This window comes from Oncorhynchus mykiss, chromosome 31 (assembly GCF_013265735.2).
Source record: "Oncorhynchus mykiss isolate Arlee chromosome 31, USDA_OmykA_1.1, whole genome shotgun sequence".
In the NCBI taxonomy this organism is placed as follows: domain Eukaryota; kingdom Metazoa; phylum Chordata; class Actinopteri; order Salmoniformes; family Salmonidae; genus Oncorhynchus; species Oncorhynchus mykiss.
The window spans coordinates 37,750,468-37,772,443 of record NC_050571.1 but is presented as its reverse complement, the minus strand read 5'-3'; the positions used below and the strand labels follow the sequence as shown (position 1 = coordinate 37,772,443).

The following is a 21,976-nucleotide window of genomic DNA, read 5'->3' as shown; positions in this document are numbered from 1 at the left end:
ATTATGAAGAAAGCATCCAGTGGCTCTTTCAGTCAATTCACACTAGTTTTTCATTTTCCCTAGCATCGCATAAACACACAAAGATTTGAGTCAGGGACCTCAAGATCAATGTAGTGCTGTGAAATTAGACTGTGATGATGGGAGGAGTAGCTGTTGTTTTCAAGTGGAGAGTTGTTGAGATTGAAAACTTGTTAGAAGACAAAAGTGCCATGGAAATCTGTGTTAATGCCAAGATATGGTATCTCCTTCTCCTATAAATATTGAATGAGTACTGAAAATATGGCCATACATACGGCCGTTGAAATGATTTATACAATATATTGATGACATACTGTTTATTATTGGCCTATTGGTCTAATGCGAATTTGCTACCGATCCTTGTCATTATATGATACCATCAATTGCCTTTATACTGACAAAGCATACCGTAACCTCAATTACCTGCCAATCATGAATTCCCTATCCCTCGAGACAGAGTTTGGTGTGATCAACCCATATCCACCCCAGTTGCCATGGCAACACTATCCCATTTAGCTTTAGTCTTCATTGTCAGGTCCCAGGGATATTATAACAGTATTTGTCGTGGCCTAGTGATCCATAAATCCCACCACCGCCTATTAACTCTGTCCAGTCATAAGCAGCCACGGTGTTTCATTATTGATTCCAATGGCAGGCGTATACATCAACACTAATGTGAATTCTTTCAACGTTTCTGCAATGGAAGTGTGAAAGCCAAGCTATGCCAAAAAATATCTAAGTTATGAAAAGAAGACAAACATTTATATATACTGTATATATATATATATATATATATATATATATATATATATATATATACATATATATATATATATATATATATATATATATAAACAGTATATAAACCCAGGGTCGTTACAATATATATATATATATATTATATATAATATATAATATAATATAATAATAAATTATATATATGTTTACCGTAGGTTCCTATTTTAAACCTGTGTAGTTTACATATGTTGTAACATACTAATGGTTTGTAATGATAAACAGACACAATTTAGTGTAAAGCATAACAAAGTTTCAGATTACCCTTTTAAAATTGAGCTCAAATAAATGTGTCCTCCAATTATGGGTGACATATCTGAATAATGCAAAAGCCTAATAAAACCATTTTAACGAACATGACATGAGTCATTAAAGTGAAGAGAGCCCTAAAATAGAGATGTCATAGCTGGGAAATGATTTGAATCGGCCATGACGACAAGACGATACAGGCTGGCATTGGATTACAACTGCGAGGATGCAGATAGGCTAGCCTAGGTTGAGGATCAGTCTGAGACGCTCAGCCCTCCCCAAGCTAGCAGGCTGTGACGGAGGTAGCTAGCTAGACTACTTGGTATTCCATTCACAGTCTGTATAGAAACATAAGCAGAGCGTGGAGGAGGGAGGAAGAAGAGGGCTATTGCGTTCGCATCGCAGAGAAAGTGAAGCTCAACACGAGGCGTGATAGAGGAAATGATTGCCTGGCTGCGATGATGGAGATGCAATTGATTGGTATCTTTGAGAATTACAATAAAAATGGACTCGGCTTGGTTTATAGACTTTTTCTTTTTGAATGGGAAACGTGAGCGGGGATTGAATAAGGATGAATGGAGAAGAGTTCATCAAGTGATGTAGATGCACTGAAGGAAATTCTCCAGTCATATGAGCGTGAAATTACATTTGTGCATTTCAATAGCGCTGTTCATTGATTTGGGGAGCATATTTCAGAGTGCAGTGGGAGGAGAGGAAATACTATTTGACTCAAAATCAGTTTATATCTGACCGTGAAAGAGTGAGGCTCACTTATACAATTGAAATGGGACAAACCTGATGCATATTGCATTAGCCTGAAAGAAAGCTATGCATGTACAAAATGTATTTGTATGTTGGCATAGCAGCCATTACTTACAGAATTAACTCACTGTCCAGATACGTACACAAGCACCAACATACAGGAACATTTAAATGGGTGTGTGATGCTTTCCTAATATGAAACAATAATCCAGTCAAATACATCCTTACATTCCATTCCATTCACATACACAAAGACACAGACTGAGGAACGGAGAACTCTATTAACTCTTTCCCCTGATCCCATGGGATGTGTGGCCAGACAGAGTGGAAGGCCTGAATGCCTAGAGGTCAGACTTCACCTAGGGCTCAGGCTGAAAGGGTCAACTGCACCAGAGCTTTGCTGGGTTCAGTAGGGGTTCCGTTGAGTTCATCTCATTCCTCATACTAACCTGTATATCCATTTCTGGACCTAGACTGCAGTTCACCACCAATGTGTAGAGGATGACCACTGTGTATAAAGATACCATACTGTACCACATTGTTCTTAGGTGAAGAATCTCCTGTGTCGAAACCCCATGAAGTGTGCCACCGAGTCACATAATATTTATCGTTAAAAACAGTTACCATATTGATTAGGTTAACTACTATTATGGTTACCAACTATCATAACAACATTTTAGTTGTTGTCGTGGTCAAAAAAGGCCTTGAACTGACCCCAGCTTAGTCTGATTGATTCCTATCAAGATTATTGTCCAGCACTCTCAACAAATACTCTCAAATGGTTTTCTCCAACCTTCTGTTGTCCCATGGCTGTGATGTACTGTATATAGTGACAATTCCCTTTTATCTTTCATGAGTGATGTCTGACCTTCTCTGTCTCACGTCTCTGTGTGTGCTCAGGATGCCTGGAGTGCTGCATCAAATGCCTGGGTGGCATTCCGTACCCGTCGCTCATCGCTACCATCCTGTTGTATGCTGGGGTGGCACTGTTCTGCGGCTGCGGGCACGAGGCCCTCTCCGGGACCGTCACCATCCTGCAGAACTACTTTGAGGTGGTCCGGGGACCCGTGGATTCCTTGGACGTGTTCACCATGTGAGTAAGCTACACACCTAGGAGCTACACTGGAAACATTCAAGATGTACTGCTGTGTACCAATTGAAAGTTACTCCTATACCAAGTAGCTGCTATGTACTTTGAGAAACCTTACATTAAGGAACCTAAATGTACAGTAATTGCAGACGGGGCAGAAAAGACAAACATTGTATTCTGGTAAAAGAACACGGTCTCAAACGAGTCTACAAACATGTCTCCCACGAATGATGTAGCGCTCCTTCTTGTTCAAATTAGTGACAATTAATCCAAATTATGTTGTGTGGATTTATGGATTAATGAAAGAGAGAGAGAAAAAAAAGTATTTTTCCCTTTGCTGGAAATTTTAAGTTGATAGCTGACTATGGCCGGTTTGTTAGAGAATGGACTATACTGCTTGAAAGGGAGATGCATTTATATAAAAAAGGATTTGATTTTATGGGCAGACATTTATACTGATAGTAGTCTTGTCGGACTATACTGACAGTAACATAATGGTTGATCTCAATGAATTGACTGTGACATCATTACATTGATAACTTCCAAGATGGGGTAACAGTCAGACGTGTGTATTTGTCTTGTCCCGTCCTGTCCCGTGTTTACATCGTTTTCTTCATATATATTTTAATTTCTTATGTATGTATTTTAATGTCACTTTCCATCTACGGACTGAATATACTCTCCTGCAACCTGCCTCACCCAATGTGGTACGGATCTACTATTTTAATACTTTAGAACCGGAACCACCATCAGAAGCTAGCCAGCTAACTAAATTCAGCCAAAAAAGAAACATCCTTTTTCAGGACCCTGTCTTTCAAAGATAATTCCCAAAAATCCAAATAACTTCACAGATTTTCATTGTTCCCCATGCTTCAATGAACCACAAACAATTAATCAACATGCACCTGTGGAACGGTCATTAAGACACTAACAGCTTACAGACGGTAGGCAATTAAAGTCACAGTTATGAAAATTTAGGACACTAAATAGGCTGGACTGAGGGCTGGACTGAGGGCTTGTAGGCCTGTTGTAAGACAGGTCTTCATCAGACATCACCGGTAACAATGTTGCCTATGGGCACAAACCCACCATCGCTGGACCAGACAGGACTGGCAAAAAGTGCTCATCACTGACGAGTCGCGGTTTTGTTTCACCAGGGTAGTTGGTCGGATTTGGGTTTATCGTCGAAGGAATGAGCGTTACACCGAGGCCTGTACTCTGGAGTGGGATCGATTTGGAGGTGGAGGGTCCGTCATGGTCTGGGGCAGTGCGTCACAGCATCATCGGACTGAGCTTGTTGTCATTGCAGGCAATCTCAATGCTGTGCATTACAAGGAATACATAGTCCTCCCTCATGTGGTACCCTTCCTGCAGGCTCATCCTGACATGACCCTCCAGCATGACAATGCCACCAGCCATACTGCTCGTTCTGTGTGTGATTTCCTGCAAGACAGGAATGTCAGTGTTCTGCCATGGCCAGCGAAGAGCCCGGATCTCAATCCCATTGAGCAAGTCTGGGACCTGTTGGATCGGAGGGTGAGGGCTAGGGCCATTCCCCCCAGAAAAGTCTGTGAACTTGCAAGTGCCTTGGTGGAAGAGTGGGGTAACATCTCACAGCAAGAACTGGCAAATCTGGTGCAGTCCATGAGGAGGAGATGCACTGGTGGCCACACCAGATACTGACTGTTACTTTTGATTTTGCTCCCCCCTTTTTTCTTGGGACACATTATTCAATTTCTGTTTGTCACATGTCTGTGGAACTTGTTCAGTTTATGCCTCAGTTGTTGAGTCTTGTTATGTTCATACAAATATTTACACATGTTAATAAGTGTGCTGAAAATAGTGCCTGGTTGACAGTGAGAGGACGTTTCTTTTTTGCTGAGTTTAGCTACTAGCTAGTAGTCAGTTAGCTAGCGGTCCTCAACGTTACCTCAGACATCAGCCAGCCTCAACCCGGTCAATTCCTACCAGTCTGCACAGCGCGATATCAACCCAGAGCATTTCAAACTGCTTTTTGTCTACCACATTTTCCTATCGCAAGCTCTGAACCTTTACACTGGATCATTGCAGCTAACTAGCTGCTATCCGAGTGGCTACTCCTGGCTAACGCCTCTGTCCCGAAGCAAACACCAGTTAGCCTGGAGCTAGCCTCGAGCTAGGCCCATCTCCCGGCTAGCCAAAGAGGTCCACTAACTAATTCTTGGGCTACAATACCTGTGTTGCCAATTGGCCTGGACCCTTTACTGCCGACATTGAGCCCCGCCGATCCAACACGACTAGTCTGCCGACGTAACCGTCCGAGGTGGTTTCAGCAGGCTCTTCCGTTGCGACGTCGCCGGATGCCCATCTGCTAGCCCCAGCCTGCTAGCTGTCTGAATCGCCGTGTCTCCAGCTCGCCTAGAGAAGCAGTGACTACGGAATTGACTCCCTGACTCATCTAGTGCTACTCTTTGGACACTATCATTACTCGGCTACACATGCCGAGTATCAATATGTCAATATGCCTTGTCTATTGTTGTTTTGGTTAGTGATTATTGTCTTATTTCAATGTAGAGCCCCTAGCGCTGTCCAATATGCCTTAGATATCCATTTTGTTCCACCCCCCACACATGCGGTGACCTCACCTGACTTAACTGGTGCCTCTTGAGACAAAAACTCTCTCATCGTCACTCAATGCCTGGGTTTACCTTCAATGTACTCACATCCCACCATACTCTTGTCTGTACATCATGCCTTGAGTCTATTCTGCCCCCAGCACCACTCCCATAACCCAGGCGCTCTCGTTTGTTGACTTCTGTAACTGTAAAAGCCTTGGTTTCATGCATGTTAACATTAGAAGCCTCTTTCCTGAGTTTTTTTTTTCATCCACTGCTTTAGCACACATTCCGCCAACCCTGATGTCCTAGCCGTGTCTGAATCATGGCTTAGAAAGGCCACCAAAAATCCTGATATTTCCATCCCTAACTATAACATCTTCGACAAGATAGATCTGCCAAAGGGGGCAGAGTTGCAATCTGCTGCAGAGATAGCCTGCAGAGTTCTGTCATACTATTCATGTCTGTGCCAAAACAATTCGAGATTCTACTTTAAAAAATCCACCTTTCCAGAAACAAGTCTCTCACCCGTTACAGCTTGTCATAGACCCCCTTCAGCCCCCAGCTGTGCCCTGGACACCATATGTGAATTGATTGCCCCCATCTATCTTCAGAGTTCGTAATGTTTGTATTCTTATCACCCCAGCCATCGTACAATCTAAGCTAGATGCCCCCAATCTAACACAAATGATTAAGGAACCTACCAGGTTCAACCCTAAATCCATAACAATGGGCACCCTCTTAGATATCATCCTGACCAACTTGCCCTCTAAATACACCTCTGCTGTCTTCAACCAGGATCTCAGCGATCACTGCCTCATTGCCTGCGTGCTTGATGGGTCCACGATCAAACGACCATGGAAACAATCTGGAACCTTTCTTTATAAAATGATCAGCCAAAATTGTTGCAACCCCTATTACCAGCCTGTTCCTCCTCTCTTTCATATAGTCTGAGATCCCCAAAGATTTGAAAGCTGAGGGTGCCACAGGGTTCAATGGTGGTGCCACAGGGTTCAGTTCTCGGGCCAACTCTTTTCTCTGTATATATCAATGATGCCGCTCTTGCTGCTGGTGGTTGTCTGATCCACCTCTACGCAGAAGAAACCATTCTGTATACATCTGGCCCTTCTTTGGACACTGTATTAAAAACTTCTTAGGGATAGCCCCCTTTAAAATGTTTTTTTTTTTGTCTAAATTACATACCCAAATCTAACTGCCTGTAGCTCAGGCCCTGAAGCAAGGATATGCATATTCTTGGTACCATTTGAAAGGAAACACTTCGAAGTTTATGTAAATGTGAAATGAATGTAGGAGAATATAACACAATAGAACTGGTAGAAGAAAATACAAAGAAAAAATGAACTGGTGTTTTTTTTACCACCATCTTTGAAATGCAAGAGAAAGGTCACTGTTATTTCCATCACCCTGGTTACAATTCCGATAGTGTCCACAAGATGGCAGCATTGTATGTGCAAAGTTTCAAATTGATAACCTGGAGTATGATTGATCCTCAAGACTTTTAGTGTGAAGTCCACATGTACATTTGGGCAAATCATTTAGAAGACATTCGCATTCATATTCCATTTTTCTGCAAGAATATCGTTGAATCTTTATACTTGGACTTTGATTTAGTTTTCCAAGTATTAGTAGCCATATTATAAGTTCAAAATTTGCAAAACAACCAGTTTCATGACTTCATAACCCTGAATATCCTTATATTTTTTGTCCAAAATGAAAATGCATGGTGTCGTACAAGGTAAGAAGCTACATTTTACTACATAAAAACAGTTTACTCCCATAAAGCCCAGCTCAATGGCTATCTAGCTAGCTTTGTTAGACCACGATTGGTGCTTATTTGACCAAGATACAGTCGTTCAAGAGATGCCTGCAACCATCATCGGCATGCCATGAAGGCGTCGCTCTCTGAACAAATATGGTCCCTATAGGATATACTACACCCCTAATGAAATAGTGAAGTCTTGTTACCTTCTAGGATCTCTGAGGAATAGGTACAAATTTGATTTGACTCGTTGAAACAAAGTTTAGGGTGAGATTTTCACAGATTCCTTTCTTTGCAGTGGAAATACAAAATCGATAGTGCATGCTATATGGACCTTTTTAGGATATGAAAAAGGATTTTATCTAACAAAACAACACTTCATGTTATATCTGGGACCCTTTGGAGGATAATTCAGAGCATGATTGCAGAATGTAAGTACACATTTATTAAACCTATTGCGGTGAAAAAACTGTTTTGCTGTTTGGAGCTCTCCTCAAATAATAGCATAAATTGCAGTGCAGTGCAGTTACATTAACAAGAATTTAAGCTTTCAGCCGATATAAGACACTTCTGTGTACAGACATTTGTTCTTACTCTAAAATGTGCGATCTTGACATAATGCGCTGAATGATTTACAACTGTCCCGTTGATGGGATGCCGATCCTTAATTAAATACGTATTTGTAGTTGTCCACATATTCTAAGTCAGAAACGTCCAGAGTAGTGATGCTAGTCGTGCGGGCGGGTGTGGGCAACAATCTGTTGAAGAGCATGCATTTAGTTTTGCAAGCATTTAAAAGCAGTTGGAGGCCACAGAAGGAGTGTTGTATGGCATTGAAGCTCGTTTGTAGGATTGAAAATCAGCATAAAAAAAGGGGGCTGTCCCTAAGAAGATACCTAGGTGTCTGGTTAGACTGTAAACTCTCCTTCCAGACTCACATTAAGCATCTCCAATCCAAAATTAAATCTAGAATTGGCTTCCTATTTCGCAACAAAGCCTCCTTCACTCATGCTGCCAATAATACTCTCGTAAAACTGACTATCCCACCGGTCCTTGATTTCGGCGATGTCATTTACAAAATTGCCTCCAAAACTGGATGTAGTCTATCACAGTGCCATCCGTTTTGTAACCAAAGCCCCATATTCTACCCACCACTGCGAACTGTATGCTCTCGTGTGCCAGCCCTCACTACATATTTGTCAGCCTTCGCTGTAAAGCCTATTTGAAATCGGACACTGTGGTGGGATTAACAACAAGATTACCTTTAAAAAGGTATAAAATAAATGTATGTTTGAGGAATTTTAATTATGAGATTTCTGTTGTTTTGAATTTGGCACCCTGCACTTTCGCTGGCTGTTGTCATATCGATCCCGTTAATGGGATTGCAGCCCTAAGAAGTTTTTCAGCATCAGCTGTCAGAGCAGCTTACTGATCACTGTACCTGTACACAGCCAATCTGTAAATACTACACCCAACTTCATCATACCCATATTGTTATTTATCCTCTTGCTCTTTTGCACCCCAGTATCTCTACTTGCACATCATCATCTGCACATATATCACTCCAGAGTTAATGCTAAATTGAAATTATTTCACCTCTGTGGCCTGTTTATTGCCTTACCTCCCTACTCTTCTACATTTGCACACACTGTACATAGATTTTTCTATTGTGTTATTGACTGTACGTTTGTTTATATGTAACTCTGTGTTGTTGTTTTTGTCGCACTGCTTTGCTTTATCTTAGCCGGGTCGCAGTTGTAAATGAGAACTTGTTCTCTACTGGCCTACCTGGTTAAATAAAGGAGAAAAATTGATTCATTGTTGTCTATCATTTACACTTATGCAAATGGTGTCTGTACAGTAGGCATGTAAAACGTTTTAAAGGCATTTGAAATGATTTGACTGTTTGATTACTCACTTTAAATTATTATCAAGTACTTGCAAAAAAAGTGAGTTGAGAATATCTAATTCATGCACATTTACAGTATGTTAATAATTAGGCTTATGTCAGCAATACTATTGTTTTAACAATTAACCAAGGTTTTTGATTTCTTATTGAGTCAATAATGAAAAGAAGTTTGAAATGAATTTATTATATATGTCAAAGTACGAGTAACACAATGAATGCAAATGTGCAATGTTGTGTAAGGACTGTGTAAGGGCTATTTGACCAAGACGAAGAGGGATGGAGTGCTGCATCAGATGACCTGGCCTCCACAATCACCGGACTAAATATATTTTGATTTGTTTAACACTTTTTTGGTTACTACATGATTCCATGTTATTTCATAGTGTTGATCTCTTCACTATTATTCTACCATGTAGAAGATGGTAAAAATAAAGAAAAACCTGTGAATGAGTAGGTGTGTGCAAACTTCTGACTGGTACTGTACATTCTAACATAAATTCATCCGTTATTCTGCACTCTGGCACACACAGACGAGAGTGTTCTGAAACAGTTGTTGCAGTGACATTCTATTGCAATGATGTCTTTTGTTAAGTTTTACTACACGATACATTAAAAACTGCGTTAGACAGGAATAATTACATATACTGACCAGCTCAAATAGACAGAAGCGTGCTATATGGCAGACCAATCCAAACTCATCTCTCGGAATGTCCAGCCCACTCTTTATCTCAGCCAATCATGGCTAGCGGGAAGGTTGCTCTCTTTTTCTGTGTTTTAACCAACTAGGCTTGTAATTTAATTTAATTTTATTCGTATTTACATACAAGTTTGTTTTTAAACACATGAAAGTTTACGTTTCGAGAAGGCATTTCTACCCAAAAATATATTTTGATAACAAAAAAAAAAAATATATTTCCTGTGAAGTAGTGACCCGTGACATACGCCTAGTTTCCTGAAATGGGTCATTTATGGGAACTCCTTCAAGACTGTTGGAAAAGCATTCCAGGTGAAGCTGGTTGAGAGAATGCCTAGAGTGTGCAAAGTGGTCATCAAGGCAAAGGGTGGCTACTTTGAAAAATCTAAAATATCTTTTGATTTGCTTAACAATTTTTGGGTTACAAACTGATTCCATGTGTGTTATTTCATTGATTTGATGTCTTTACTATTTTTCTACAATATGGAAAATTGTACAAACACAGGAAAACCCTTGAATGAATAGGTGTGTCCAAAATTTTGAATGGTATTGTATATGAACATTTCCATGACAATAGCTCAAACATGACAGGAGACATGCTTGTTCAAAGTTGGATTTTTCCGTTGATTACTATAGCGCCCTCCCTTGGGCCAATCGGTGTAATTTTGGAATTTCAGTTGAGTACTATAGCACCCATCTTTTTCCAATCAGTGAAATTTTGTAGAATACGAATCTCTATGGCAAGACACCCAGGTCATTCACCCAAGTTTTGTCAAAATTCTGTCTGAGATATCTTGTGTGACGAACGTACGACCGTACTAATGTACTAACGGACAGAGAACAGATCCACTGTCCCCTCCCCGATTTCATTGTGGGGGAGAATAAGTCACTTGTATAATTACTGTATAATAAAAGTACACATTTGCCCTTTTCCCTCTAGGATTGACATAATCAAGTATGTGATCTATGGCATCGCCTCAGCATTCTTTGTCTATGGCATTCTGTTGATGGTGGAGGGCTTCTTTACCAGCGGAGCCATCAAGGACCTGTATGGAGACTTCAAGATCACCACCTGTGGACGTTGCGTCAGTGCTTGGGTAAGGGATAACTGTTCACTGAATGATAAGGTTTATTGACATTCAAGAGTATCTTGTTATGTTTAATATGAATGACCTGCATGTAATGCGATGGCCCTTAGGGGCAAAGTAGCTTTTAAAATAGTTTTGCCATATATCACAATTATTGTCATAATTTAGAGGTTAATGGGCATAATGTTTCCCAAATTTATTTCGAGTAGCCCCATCCATTCCACTTTCTATTCCAGTACTGGCACACTTGTTTCAAGTGGCCAATCAGCAAGTCCATGATGAATTGAATTAGGTGTGCTAGTACTGGAATAGCTCAAATACCTGTAAGTGGAATGGGGAGTACCTGAGGAGATGTTTGGGAAACACCGATACAGACTCTGTCTCAATAAATCCTGATAGGAAATTGGTGGGACGTCAATGTTGTTCCTAAATCGTTCTTTGGAGCACGGTATAACAAATGCAACCTGGATTCTGATGAGTCTCCTCTATCTGTCTCAGTTCATCATGCTGACGTACATCTTCATGTTGGCTTGGCTCGGGGTGACAGCGTTCACCTCCCTCCCCGTCTTCATGTACTTCAACATCTGGAGCATTTGCCAAAACACCACCATCTTGGAGGGAGCCACTCTGTGCTTGGACCCGCGCCAGTATGGTACAAAATCAGGATATAGCTTGGTCTGATGCTTCTCTCTGGGATTTTTTCCTACATACAGTATTGTCCATGGGGTGGGCTACTGATGGACAGATGTACTAAGTGTTGTTACTGTTGTACAGAAATGGGTTGTAAAGGTGAAACATAGCTTTGGTGGGGGGCATGATGTGTAAAGGACTGCTTCATGGTTAAGTTCGATTTTGGTCTTGTTTTTGCCGCAGTGGAAATAACAGGTGCAAATATCTAAGTGGCCTTTGTTCTCCTCTCCTCTCAGGTATTGTGCCAATTGGGGAGGGGAAAACTGTATGCGCTGGTTCTGAGAAGTTTTACAAGATGTGTGAATCAAATGAGGTATATCAAATAAAACACTTGACAAACATTGACATACCATGTGAGTACAGTATATGTTTGTTTATGCAGTATGTGATTCTTGCTTCCAATGTAATAAAACATCTCAAGTCATATTGAAATATTGATGTTTGAAAGCCATAATAACCATGCATTTTAAAACAGTCCCATTTACACAAAGGCTTTTGTTTTTTCAAGTATTTCATTTGAGCACAAAGTAAAAGGTGAGTTTCACGGGGAAGCCTGACTAACATCTCCTCTCCTTTGTCTTTAATACAGCTGGACATGACATTCCACCTGTTCATTTGTGCCCTGGCTGGTGCTGGAGCAGCTGTCATTGCTATGGTGAGACACAAAAACCAGCTACTTGTCTATCTCTGTTGATACATCTGACATTACAGCGTTGATTCATAACCATTTGAAGGCAATATCACATCTAATGGACCACCTGTACAAGACGCTGTATAGATTATATCTCATGTTCCTCATGTGAGAAACTATGAATTAGAAATGTCTGTTTTATTGAACTAGTCTATAGGCTTACAAATGGAAGTACACGGTTTTGATTTGACGTGGCCATTTTATATATGACAATAATAGGTCAAATACAAGCGTTAACTGGGTTAATTTCTATAGCTACAGTAAAAAATTTATGTTTTGCTATATGCGTGTGGGAATGGCTAGTGAGGCTGTATTTGGCGGAGTAGAGAGGGAAGATTTTTCGCTCTCTCAGAGATGCAAGGCATGTCACAGCGTTGTCATGGAAACTGGGAGAAGAAAGGTCCAGAGCTTGGTGAAAACATCACTCAGTCATTTGTGAGTGGCCATTTTCTAAGAGAGGGAATGTGGTCGTTAGTCAATGATGATGGTGCAAAGTGCAGCGCAACATTTAACTAATCGAATTGCTGGCAAAATTAAACAGTGGTGGTACACAGATATAGACACCGATCAATGATTATTTAAATGATTAATGAAACAAAATACTAAGACGAGATGATAAACGGAATGGATGTAGTGTTTTCACTATTCCAGTCCTCACAGCTGAGACTGCAGCTTTTGTTCGAATCCTTTCGAGACCAGTTGGTCTTTGTGTAGATTTAAATCCATTAGCAGGCTGCTAATAATGTCCATGATTCAATTCGAAAGGTGTGGCAATGTAACAACCACAGTCATTTAAGCACAATACATTCACAATGGCAGTGTCTCAAATTATCCTTTGCTGCCACGGCAACCCTGCCTACAGCCCACTTTTTGAAATGTACTGCCACCTGATGGCACGTCAGTGAAATTACACAATTGTACATCAAAAATAGAAAATATATAATCAAAACATTGTTTTTTGCCTCGAGAAGACCTATTGTAACTATTTTTTTTCAGCTTGAAAAAAAGATGTGGGCCACAATTATAGCATTTTATATTTATGCTGATGATGTCATGATGTGAACATCTCTCTTCTGCTAGAGCATGGAGCTTGATTAGAGGCCTATATTCATTTGTGAAGACTTTTCCACATTTGAAAGAGAAATGGAGCCAAAAAGTGTGTTTTCCAATTAAGTACATGGTGGAAATAGGGTACACTTTCTTCCATTTCGTGGCAGCTATTCTTCTTTCCCAAATCAACGTCAGTGGAGAATTGAAAGACCAATAATTTTCTACATTTTTTTATTTTCTCCCTGAATGAACTCATGGGTGACTTATCTCTGTTTCAGATCCACTACCTGATGGTGCTGTCGGCCAACTGGGCCTACGTGAAGGACGCGTGCAGGATGCAGAAGTATGAGGACATCAAGTCCCAAGAAGAGCAGGAGCTCCACGACATCCACTCCACCCGCTCCAAGGAGCGTCTCAACGCCTACACATAAGGCCAGCGTGAGGCCTGGCCCTGCCACCCTGCCCCCCTCCCCTCCTCTCCACCATCCCCTAAAGAGGGGGTTGGGTGGCGCCCGGGGTCCTCGCCCCCTCTGATGTCACTGGTGCATCATATGACAAAGTGGTCCGGGGGACCCCCATACAACCCCCCCAAACAGCATTTCAGATGACAAGCCCCATTATCACTCTCATGGACTGCATTATTATTATTATTATTATTATTATTATCATCATCACCTGTATTATTGTGTTTTTTATAGTATTTGGTTGTTTAGTACGTAGTAGAATTAGAAGTAGCTAGCAGCAGTATTTTTCGTTTACGTTTTTACTTTGGAGAACTTTTATTTGTATTTTATCTAGTGTCATAATTTTTCCTTCTTGTATTATTTATTTCTATTCATTTTTGAGGTGGTCAGTTGGGGCTTAAAAGGGTTTCAAGCACATTTCTCGTGTTTGTGTGTCTATTTAGATTTTAAAGAACTATGTAAATGGTGGGTGATCAGTTTTGAAGACTTCAATATTTTCAATCACACAGGGGAACTTTTAAAGCTCCCGAAGCCTTTACATACCAGTACTGCCAGGGATCTAAATCATAACTTTGAAGTGAAAGAAATTTGAATCATATTTTAATTTATTTTTAATTTTTTACTCCGGTTACACGATAGTGTTACCAAATTTGTAGTAAAAAAAATATTATTTTCTTGCTGTGCCAAGCCTGTTAATCAGGAAAAACTTAGGTCAATATCAAGGAAGAAATTAGTCCCCAAAATGATAAACAATTTATTATTTTGTTACTATATGAGGCATCTTGCGAATTTAAAGCTGTGTATCTACTGTAACGCAGGGCTCTCCAACCCTGAGAGCTAACATCCTGTAGGTTTTCACTCCAACCTTAATCTAGCACACTTGATTGTAATAATTAGCTAGTTGATCAGCTGCATCAGATTAGTTACAACTAGGGTTGGAACAAACTAGGGTAGCTCACAAGGAACAGGGTTGGAGAACCCTGTTCCAAGGACTGGGAATGATTCGATTGTCTTTATTCATACGCCACACAAGCACATGCAAATATGTTCTCATACCCTCTTTTTTTTATTTCATAAAGTTGAACTTTATAAATACTAGTATAAAACACGTCTTTGCAGATTCTGCGCTGTATATATTGAGATATAAATGCATACTTATATGTTTAGCACTACAAAATCAGGACAATTCATAAGATAATTAAAATAAGTTACTGTGGTTGAATCCACTAGTGATCTCTCAGTCTTACAAAAATCTTGATGCTAAAAAAAGTTGTCGGTGTAACGTGTCACTTTTTGGTGGATTCATCAGACGTCAGAAAAGTGTGTGTCACAACAGTAAGTTATTTTGTTTATGACGTTAAAAGTTTGATTGTCTTGCTTATGCCATAGGACTCCGAAGGTGGCCTACCATTTCATTGCCTGGCAATATTTGTTTTATCAGTATTTCTAAGAGCTAGTTTTGGGAACTTATTTGACCATTTCTGTGCTCTCTCTAGGTGTAAGCGCATTGATGTTCAACTCAGAGTTGGATAACTGTAATGTTAGGTAAAGACTGTGAATTTAGATGTTTTTCGTGGCATGGACATGCATTAATGGTATAGAATTATTAACTCAAAAGTCATTTTATTTACACTTTGCCTGTCTTGCCGTGTCAACCCTTTATGTGCAGTACTACCCCCCCCCCCCCCCCCCGCCCCTCCCCCCCACGCTAACAGCATTATACTACTGATATTAGACTGTATTGTTTGAGTTGTCTCTGTTTAGTTTGTGATGAGCTATCAACCATGTCTTAAACTGATTCTTGTGCCAACGTTGCTTCTACAGTAAATGACTTGACAATGCTGTCGGCTTTATCCTCGTATTAGTCTTTTGTACTTTCACAAGAATGCTTACTTAAGTAGTAGCAGGATTTCAATTGGAAAAATGTGCTTGCATAAATAAAAATTACTTGTGTACTTGTTAATAAATACTTTGTGGGTCTTGTGTGTTTATTCCCTGTTAACACTTTGCAGTGTTGGTAATACTCTGTAACTATTCATGTAAGTACAACGTAACAAGTATTGTAATTTCCAATGTCCAATTGGGTTGGGGTAAGAGTTAGTGTTAATGCAGTAAGCACAGTACAGTGTAACACTGACTAACTACAAAAATAAAATGGTATGTATTGTGACAGAGAAGCCACCAGGGGGAGACTCGTCGAGGCCTGGTGATAGATGGAGTCTACATATTTAAATATATTTTACTTATTGAATATTTTTTCATTTGTTAATATTTGTCAGACGTTCTTTTCAATTTAACATTATAGAGTATTTTGTGTAGATCAATGACCCGAGGCATCATTTGGTTACCCTCCAAACGGCTATCTACAGGACAGGCTTGGGCCACTGCTGCCCTCCATGACAGCCCCAACCCTGCAACAGGAGCCACACCGATGCAGGTTGACATATGCACACGTGGTGTGCAGACACAGAAACATTACCAACACTGCTGAACCTATCCCCTGCATCCAATGACTTGAGGGAAATTCACCTATTGCTCTGTCTGCTCCGCACACACCTATTTGGTCAGGGACCTTGGCAGAGAGTTTTCCCACTCAACCCCAGCAAATATTAACCACAAACACCTCCCAGTATCAACCACAAACACCTCCCGGCAGACTGGCTACATCCCCTCCCTCTGGTCAAATCATCCAGACTGGTATCATAGACTATAAAAAACGTAAATCGGGGACACTCATATTTGTATGATAACATATGTTACGTTTGGTATGGATACATAAGATAGAAGGTTAAATAAAAAAGGAACAGAGGGCGTTTGGTCGGGCAGGGTGGTCATATAAGGTGAATGCCAAGGACAACTTTAGCATTTGAGCTAATTAGCAACTCTGCAACTACTTACTACTGTTTAGCTTCTTTGAAACTAAGCATGTTAGCTAATCCTAACCCTAACCTTGACACTTTTAGCTAACCCTAACCTCAACTCTAACCACTTACGCTAACCCCTAGAGCTAACATTAACCAGCTACCTAAAATTATCATAAGCCACCTAGCCACCTAGCTAATGTTAGCCACAACAAATGTTTTTCAAATTTCTAACATTTTGTGCATTTTCCATGTCCGTAACATATTGTACAAATTGCAATTTGTAACATATCATGCAAATTATAATCTGTAACATATCATACTAACTGGATGATGGACATCCACAAATTAATACTATACGAAACGTAACATGTCTCGGTTTTAAATACAGACGCTTTATTTTTAAACTGCTGGTACTTTGCTATTTTGTGAAGTGCACCAGTACCTCCTGCAGCAAAGCACCCCCACAACATGATGCTGTCACCGCTGTGCTTCACGGTTGGGATGGAGTTCTTTGGCTTGCAAGCCTCCCCCTTTTTCCTCCAAACATAATGATGGTCATTATGGCCAAACAGTTTTATTTTTGTTTCATCAGACCAGAGGACATTCCTCCAAAAAGTACGATCTTTGTCCCCATGTGCAGATGCAAACCATAGTCTGGCTTTTTTATGGCGGTTTTGGAGCAGTGGTTTCTTCCTTGCTGAGTGGCCTTTCAGGTTATGTCGATATAGAACTTATTTTACTGTGGATATAGATACTTTTGTACCTGTTTTCTCAAGCATCTTCAGCAGGTCCTTTGCTGTTGTTCTGGGATTGATTTGCACTTTTTTGCACCAAAGTAAGTTAATCTCTAGGAGGCAGAAAGTGTCTCCTTCCTGAGCGGTATGACGGCTGCGTGGTCCCATGGTGTTTATACAGATGAAGGTGATACCTTCAGCCGTTTGGAAATTGCTCCCAAGGATGAACCAGACTTGTGAAGGGCTACAATTATTTTTCTAAGATCTTGGCTGAATTCTTTAGATTTTCCCATGAAAAGCAAAGAGGCACTGAGTTTAAAGGAAGGCTTTGAAATACATCCACAGGTACACCTCCAATTTACTCAAATGATGTCAATTAGCCTATCAGAAGCTTCTAAAGCCATGACATCGTTTTCTGGAATTTTCCAAGCTGTTTAAAACTTCTTATGGCTGGGGGTAGGTAGTATTGAGTATCTTGGCTGAATAAGGTGCCCAGAGGTGCCCAGAGTAAACTGCCTGCTACCCAGTCCCAGTTGCTAATATATGCATATTATTTGTGTATTTGGATAGAAAACCCTCTGAAGTTTTAAAACGGTTTGAATGTCTGTGAGTATAACAGAACTCATATGGCAGGCAAAAACCTGAGAAAAAATCCAACCAGGAAGTGGGAAATCTAAGGTTGGTCGTTTTTCAACTCATTCCCTATTGAAGATACAGTGAGATATTGGTCATGTTGCACTTCCTACGGTTTCCACTAGATGTCAACAGTCTTTAGAACCTAGTTTGATGCTTCTACTGTAAAGTGGGGGTGAATGAGAGGCGAATGAGTCAGAGGTCAGAGGTCTGGCAGAATGCTTGAGCTCGTGATACTCGTTCACATGAGAGGTAGCTCACGTTCCATTGCTTTTCTACAGACAAAGGAATTCTCCGGTGGGAACATTATTGAAGATTTACGTTAAAAACTTCCTACAGATTGATTCTATACATCGTTTGACATGTTTCTACGGACTGTAACGTAACTTTTTGACATTTCGTCTGCTCCTAGTGAACGCGCTTCATGACTTTGGATTTGTTTACAAAACGCGCTAACAAAAGTAGCTATTTGAACGTAAATGATGGACATTATCGAACAAAACAAACATTTATTGTGGAACTGGGATTCCTGGGAGTGCATTCTGATGAAGATCATCAAACGTAAGTGAATATTTATAATGCTATTTCTGACTGATGTTGACTGCACAATATGGGTGATATCGTTTTGGCTTGTTTGGTCTCTGAGCGCCATACTCAAAATTTAGCATGGTTTGCTTTTTCCGTAAAGCTTTTTTGAAATCTGACACAGCGCTTGCATTAAGGAGAAGTATATCTAAAGTTCCATGCATAACACTTGTATTTTCATCAACATTTAAAATGAGTACTTCGGTAAATTGATTTGGCTCTCTACAAAATCACCGGATGTTTTTGGAACTACTGAACATAACGCGCCAATGTATACTGAGATTTTTGGATATAAATATGAACTTTATCGAACAAAACATACATGTATTGTGTAACATGAAGTCCTATGAGTGTCATCTAATGAAGATCATCAAAGGTTAGTGATTAATTTAATCTCTATTTGTGCTTTTTGTGACTCCTCTCTTTGGCTAGAAAAATGGCTGTGTTTTTCTGTGACTTGGCTCTGACCTAACATAATCGTTTGTGGTGCTTTTGCTGTGAAGCCTATTTTAAATCAGACACTGTGGTGGGATTAACAAGAAGTGTTTCTTTAAAATGGTGTGAAATACTTCTATGTTTGAGGAATTGTAGTTTTGGGATTTCTGTTGTCTTGAATTTGACGCCCTGTACTTTCACTGACTGTTGGCACATTGACTCAAAACCGTTACCCCGTGTACATAGCCCCATTATTGTTATTTCTTTTAATACATTTTTTTGCTTCAGCTTAATTAGTAACCGGGTTGAAGCCAGCTAGTGACGGCTATTTAACAGTCTGATTTCCTTGAGATTGAAGCTGTTTTGAAGACTCTGAATCCCAGTTTTGGTGCACCTGTACTGACCTCACTTTCTGGATGATAGGGTTGACAATTTCAGATCATCAGGGATGTGTACGCCGAGGAACTTGAAGCTTTCCACCTTCTTCACTGTGGTCCCATCGATGTGGATAGGGGTTTGCTCCCTCTGCTGTTTCCTGAAGTCCAAGATTAGCTCCGTTGTTTTGTTGATGTCGAGTGAGAGGTTATTTGCCTGGCACCACTCTCCCAGGGCCCTCACCTCCTCCCTGATGGCTGTCTCGTCATTGTTTGTAATCAGGCCTACTACTGTTGTGTCGTCTGAAAACTTGATGATTGAGTTGGAGGCGTGCGTGACCACAAAGTCTTCGGTGAACAGAAAGTATAGGAGGGGGCTCAGCACGCACCCTTGTGGGTCCCTGTATTGAGAATCAGCGAAGTGGAGGTGTTGTTTCCTACCTTCACCACCTGGGGGTGACCTGTCAGGATGTCCAGGACCCAATTGTACAGGGCAGGGTTCAGACCCAGAGACCTGAGCTTAATGATGAGCTTGGAGGGTACAGTGGTGTTGAATGCTGAGCTATAGTCAATGAACAGCATTCTTACATAGGCATTCTTCTTATCCAGATGGGATAGGGCAGTGTGCAGTGCAATGGCAATTGCATTGTCTGTGAATCTATTGGGGTGGAAAGCAAATTGAAGTGGGTCTAGGTTGTCAGGTAAGGTGGAGGTAATCCTTAGCTAGCCTCTCAAAGCACTTAATGATGACAGAAGTGAGTGCTACGGTGCAATAGTCATTTAGTTCAATTACTTTTGTTTTCATGGGTACAGAAACAATGGTGGTCGTCTTGAAGCAAGTGGGGACAGCAGACTGGGATAGGGAGAGATTGAATATGTCCGTAAACACTCCAGCCAGCTGGTCTGTGCATGCTCTGAGGACATGGCTAGGGATGTTGTCTGGGCCGGCAGCCTTGCGAGGGTTAACACACTTACATGTCTTACTCACGTTGGCCACGGAGAAGGAGAGCCCACAGTCCTTGGTAGTGGGCCGTGTCGGTGGCACTGTGTTATCCTCAAAGCAGGAGAAGAAGGTGTTTAGCTTATCATGAAGCAAGACGTCAATCTCTGCGACACGGTTGGTTTTCCCTTTGTGGTCCGTGATTGTCTATAGACCCTGCCACATACGTCTCGTGTCTGAGCTGCTGAATTGCGACTCCACTTTGTCTCTCTACTGACGTTTTGACTGTTTGATTGCCTTACGGAGGGAATAACTACACTGTTTGTATTCGGCCATGTTCCCAGTCACCTTACCATGGTTAAATGCGGTGGTTCGCACTTTCAGTTTCGTGCAAATGCTGCAATCTATCCATGGTTTCAATTTGGCTAGGTTTTTATAGTCACAGTGGGTACAACATCTCCTATACACTTCCTGATGAACTCAGTCACTGCATCCGTGTATTGGTCAGATGTTATTCTCAGAGGCTACCCGGAACATATCCCAGACCGCATGATCAAAACAATCTTGAAGCATGGATTCCGATTGGTCAAACCAGCATTGAATAGACCTTAGTACGGGTACTTCCTGTTTTGAGTTTCTGCCAATAGAAAGGGAGGATGGAGTCGTGATCAGATTTGCTGAACGGAGGCCGGGGGAGAGCCTTGTAGACATTTCGAAAAGTTGAGTAACAGTGGTCCAATATTTTCCCTGCACGAGTACTACAGTCAATGTGTTGGTAGAACTTTGGTTGCGTTTTCCTCAAATTAGCTTTTTTGAAATCCCCAGCTACAATAAATTCAGCTTCAGGATATGGGGTTTCCAGTCCAGTGTAGTTCTTTGAGTGCCGTTATGGTATTGGCTTGAGGGGGAATATACTGTACACGGCTGTGACTATAACCGAAGAGAATTCCCTTTGGAGGTAATACGGTCGGTATTTGATTATGAACTATTCCAGGTTGGGTGAACAGGACTTGAGTTTCTGTGTGTTATCACAATCACACCATGAGTAGTTAATCATGAAACATACACCCCTACCTTTCTTCCCGGAGAGTTCTTTATTTCTGTCTTTGCAATGTTCTGAGAACCCAGCTGGCTGTATGGATGGGACACTATATCCAGAGAGAGAGCCATGTTTCCCGTAAAACAGAGTATGTTACAATCCCTGATGTCTCTCTGAAAGGAGATCATCGCTCTGAGCTCGTCTACTTTATTATCCAGATACTTAACATTTAGTAAGTCATTTACTCTAAAGTGGTGGATGGTGTGCACACCTCCTGAGTCGGACTAGAAGTCCACTCCGAATACCTCTTCTCCGCCAGCAGTGTTTTGGAGCAGCCTCTAGAATAAATTAAATTACCCTGGGGGGTACGAGCAAAGGTTCCAAAGCCAATATGGCCTAGATCTGGCCGCCCAGCCAAACTGAGCAATAGGGGGAGAAGGGCCTTGGTCAGGGAAGTGACCTGATGAACCCAATAACCTGATGGTCACTCTGACAGAG

The 21,976-nt window shown here is 40.9% G+C and overlaps 1 protein-coding gene across 1 annotated transcript in view; it reads left to right on the top strand.

The window, feature by feature from the left end:
* The window catches only part of LOC110505120 (neuronal membrane glycoprotein M6-a), a 37,498-nt gene extending 21,655 nt beyond the window's left edge, over nt 1-15,843 (top strand). The window contains exons 2-7 of the mRNA XM_021584107.2: nt 2,725-2,917; nt 10,832-10,988; nt 11,478-11,631; nt 11,906-11,982; nt 12,259-12,324; nt 13,689-15,843. Of these exons, the coding sequence (XP_021439782.2) occupies nt 2,725-2,917; nt 10,832-10,988; nt 11,478-11,631; nt 11,906-11,982; nt 12,259-12,324; nt 13,689-13,841 (800 nt within the window). The 3' untranslated portion in view covers nt 13,842-15,843. The remainder of the gene's footprint in view (nt 1-2,724; nt 2,918-10,831; nt 10,989-11,477; nt 11,632-11,905; nt 11,983-12,258; nt 12,325-13,688) is intronic.
* The last annotated feature ends 6,133 nt before the right edge of the window (nt 15,844-21,976 follow it).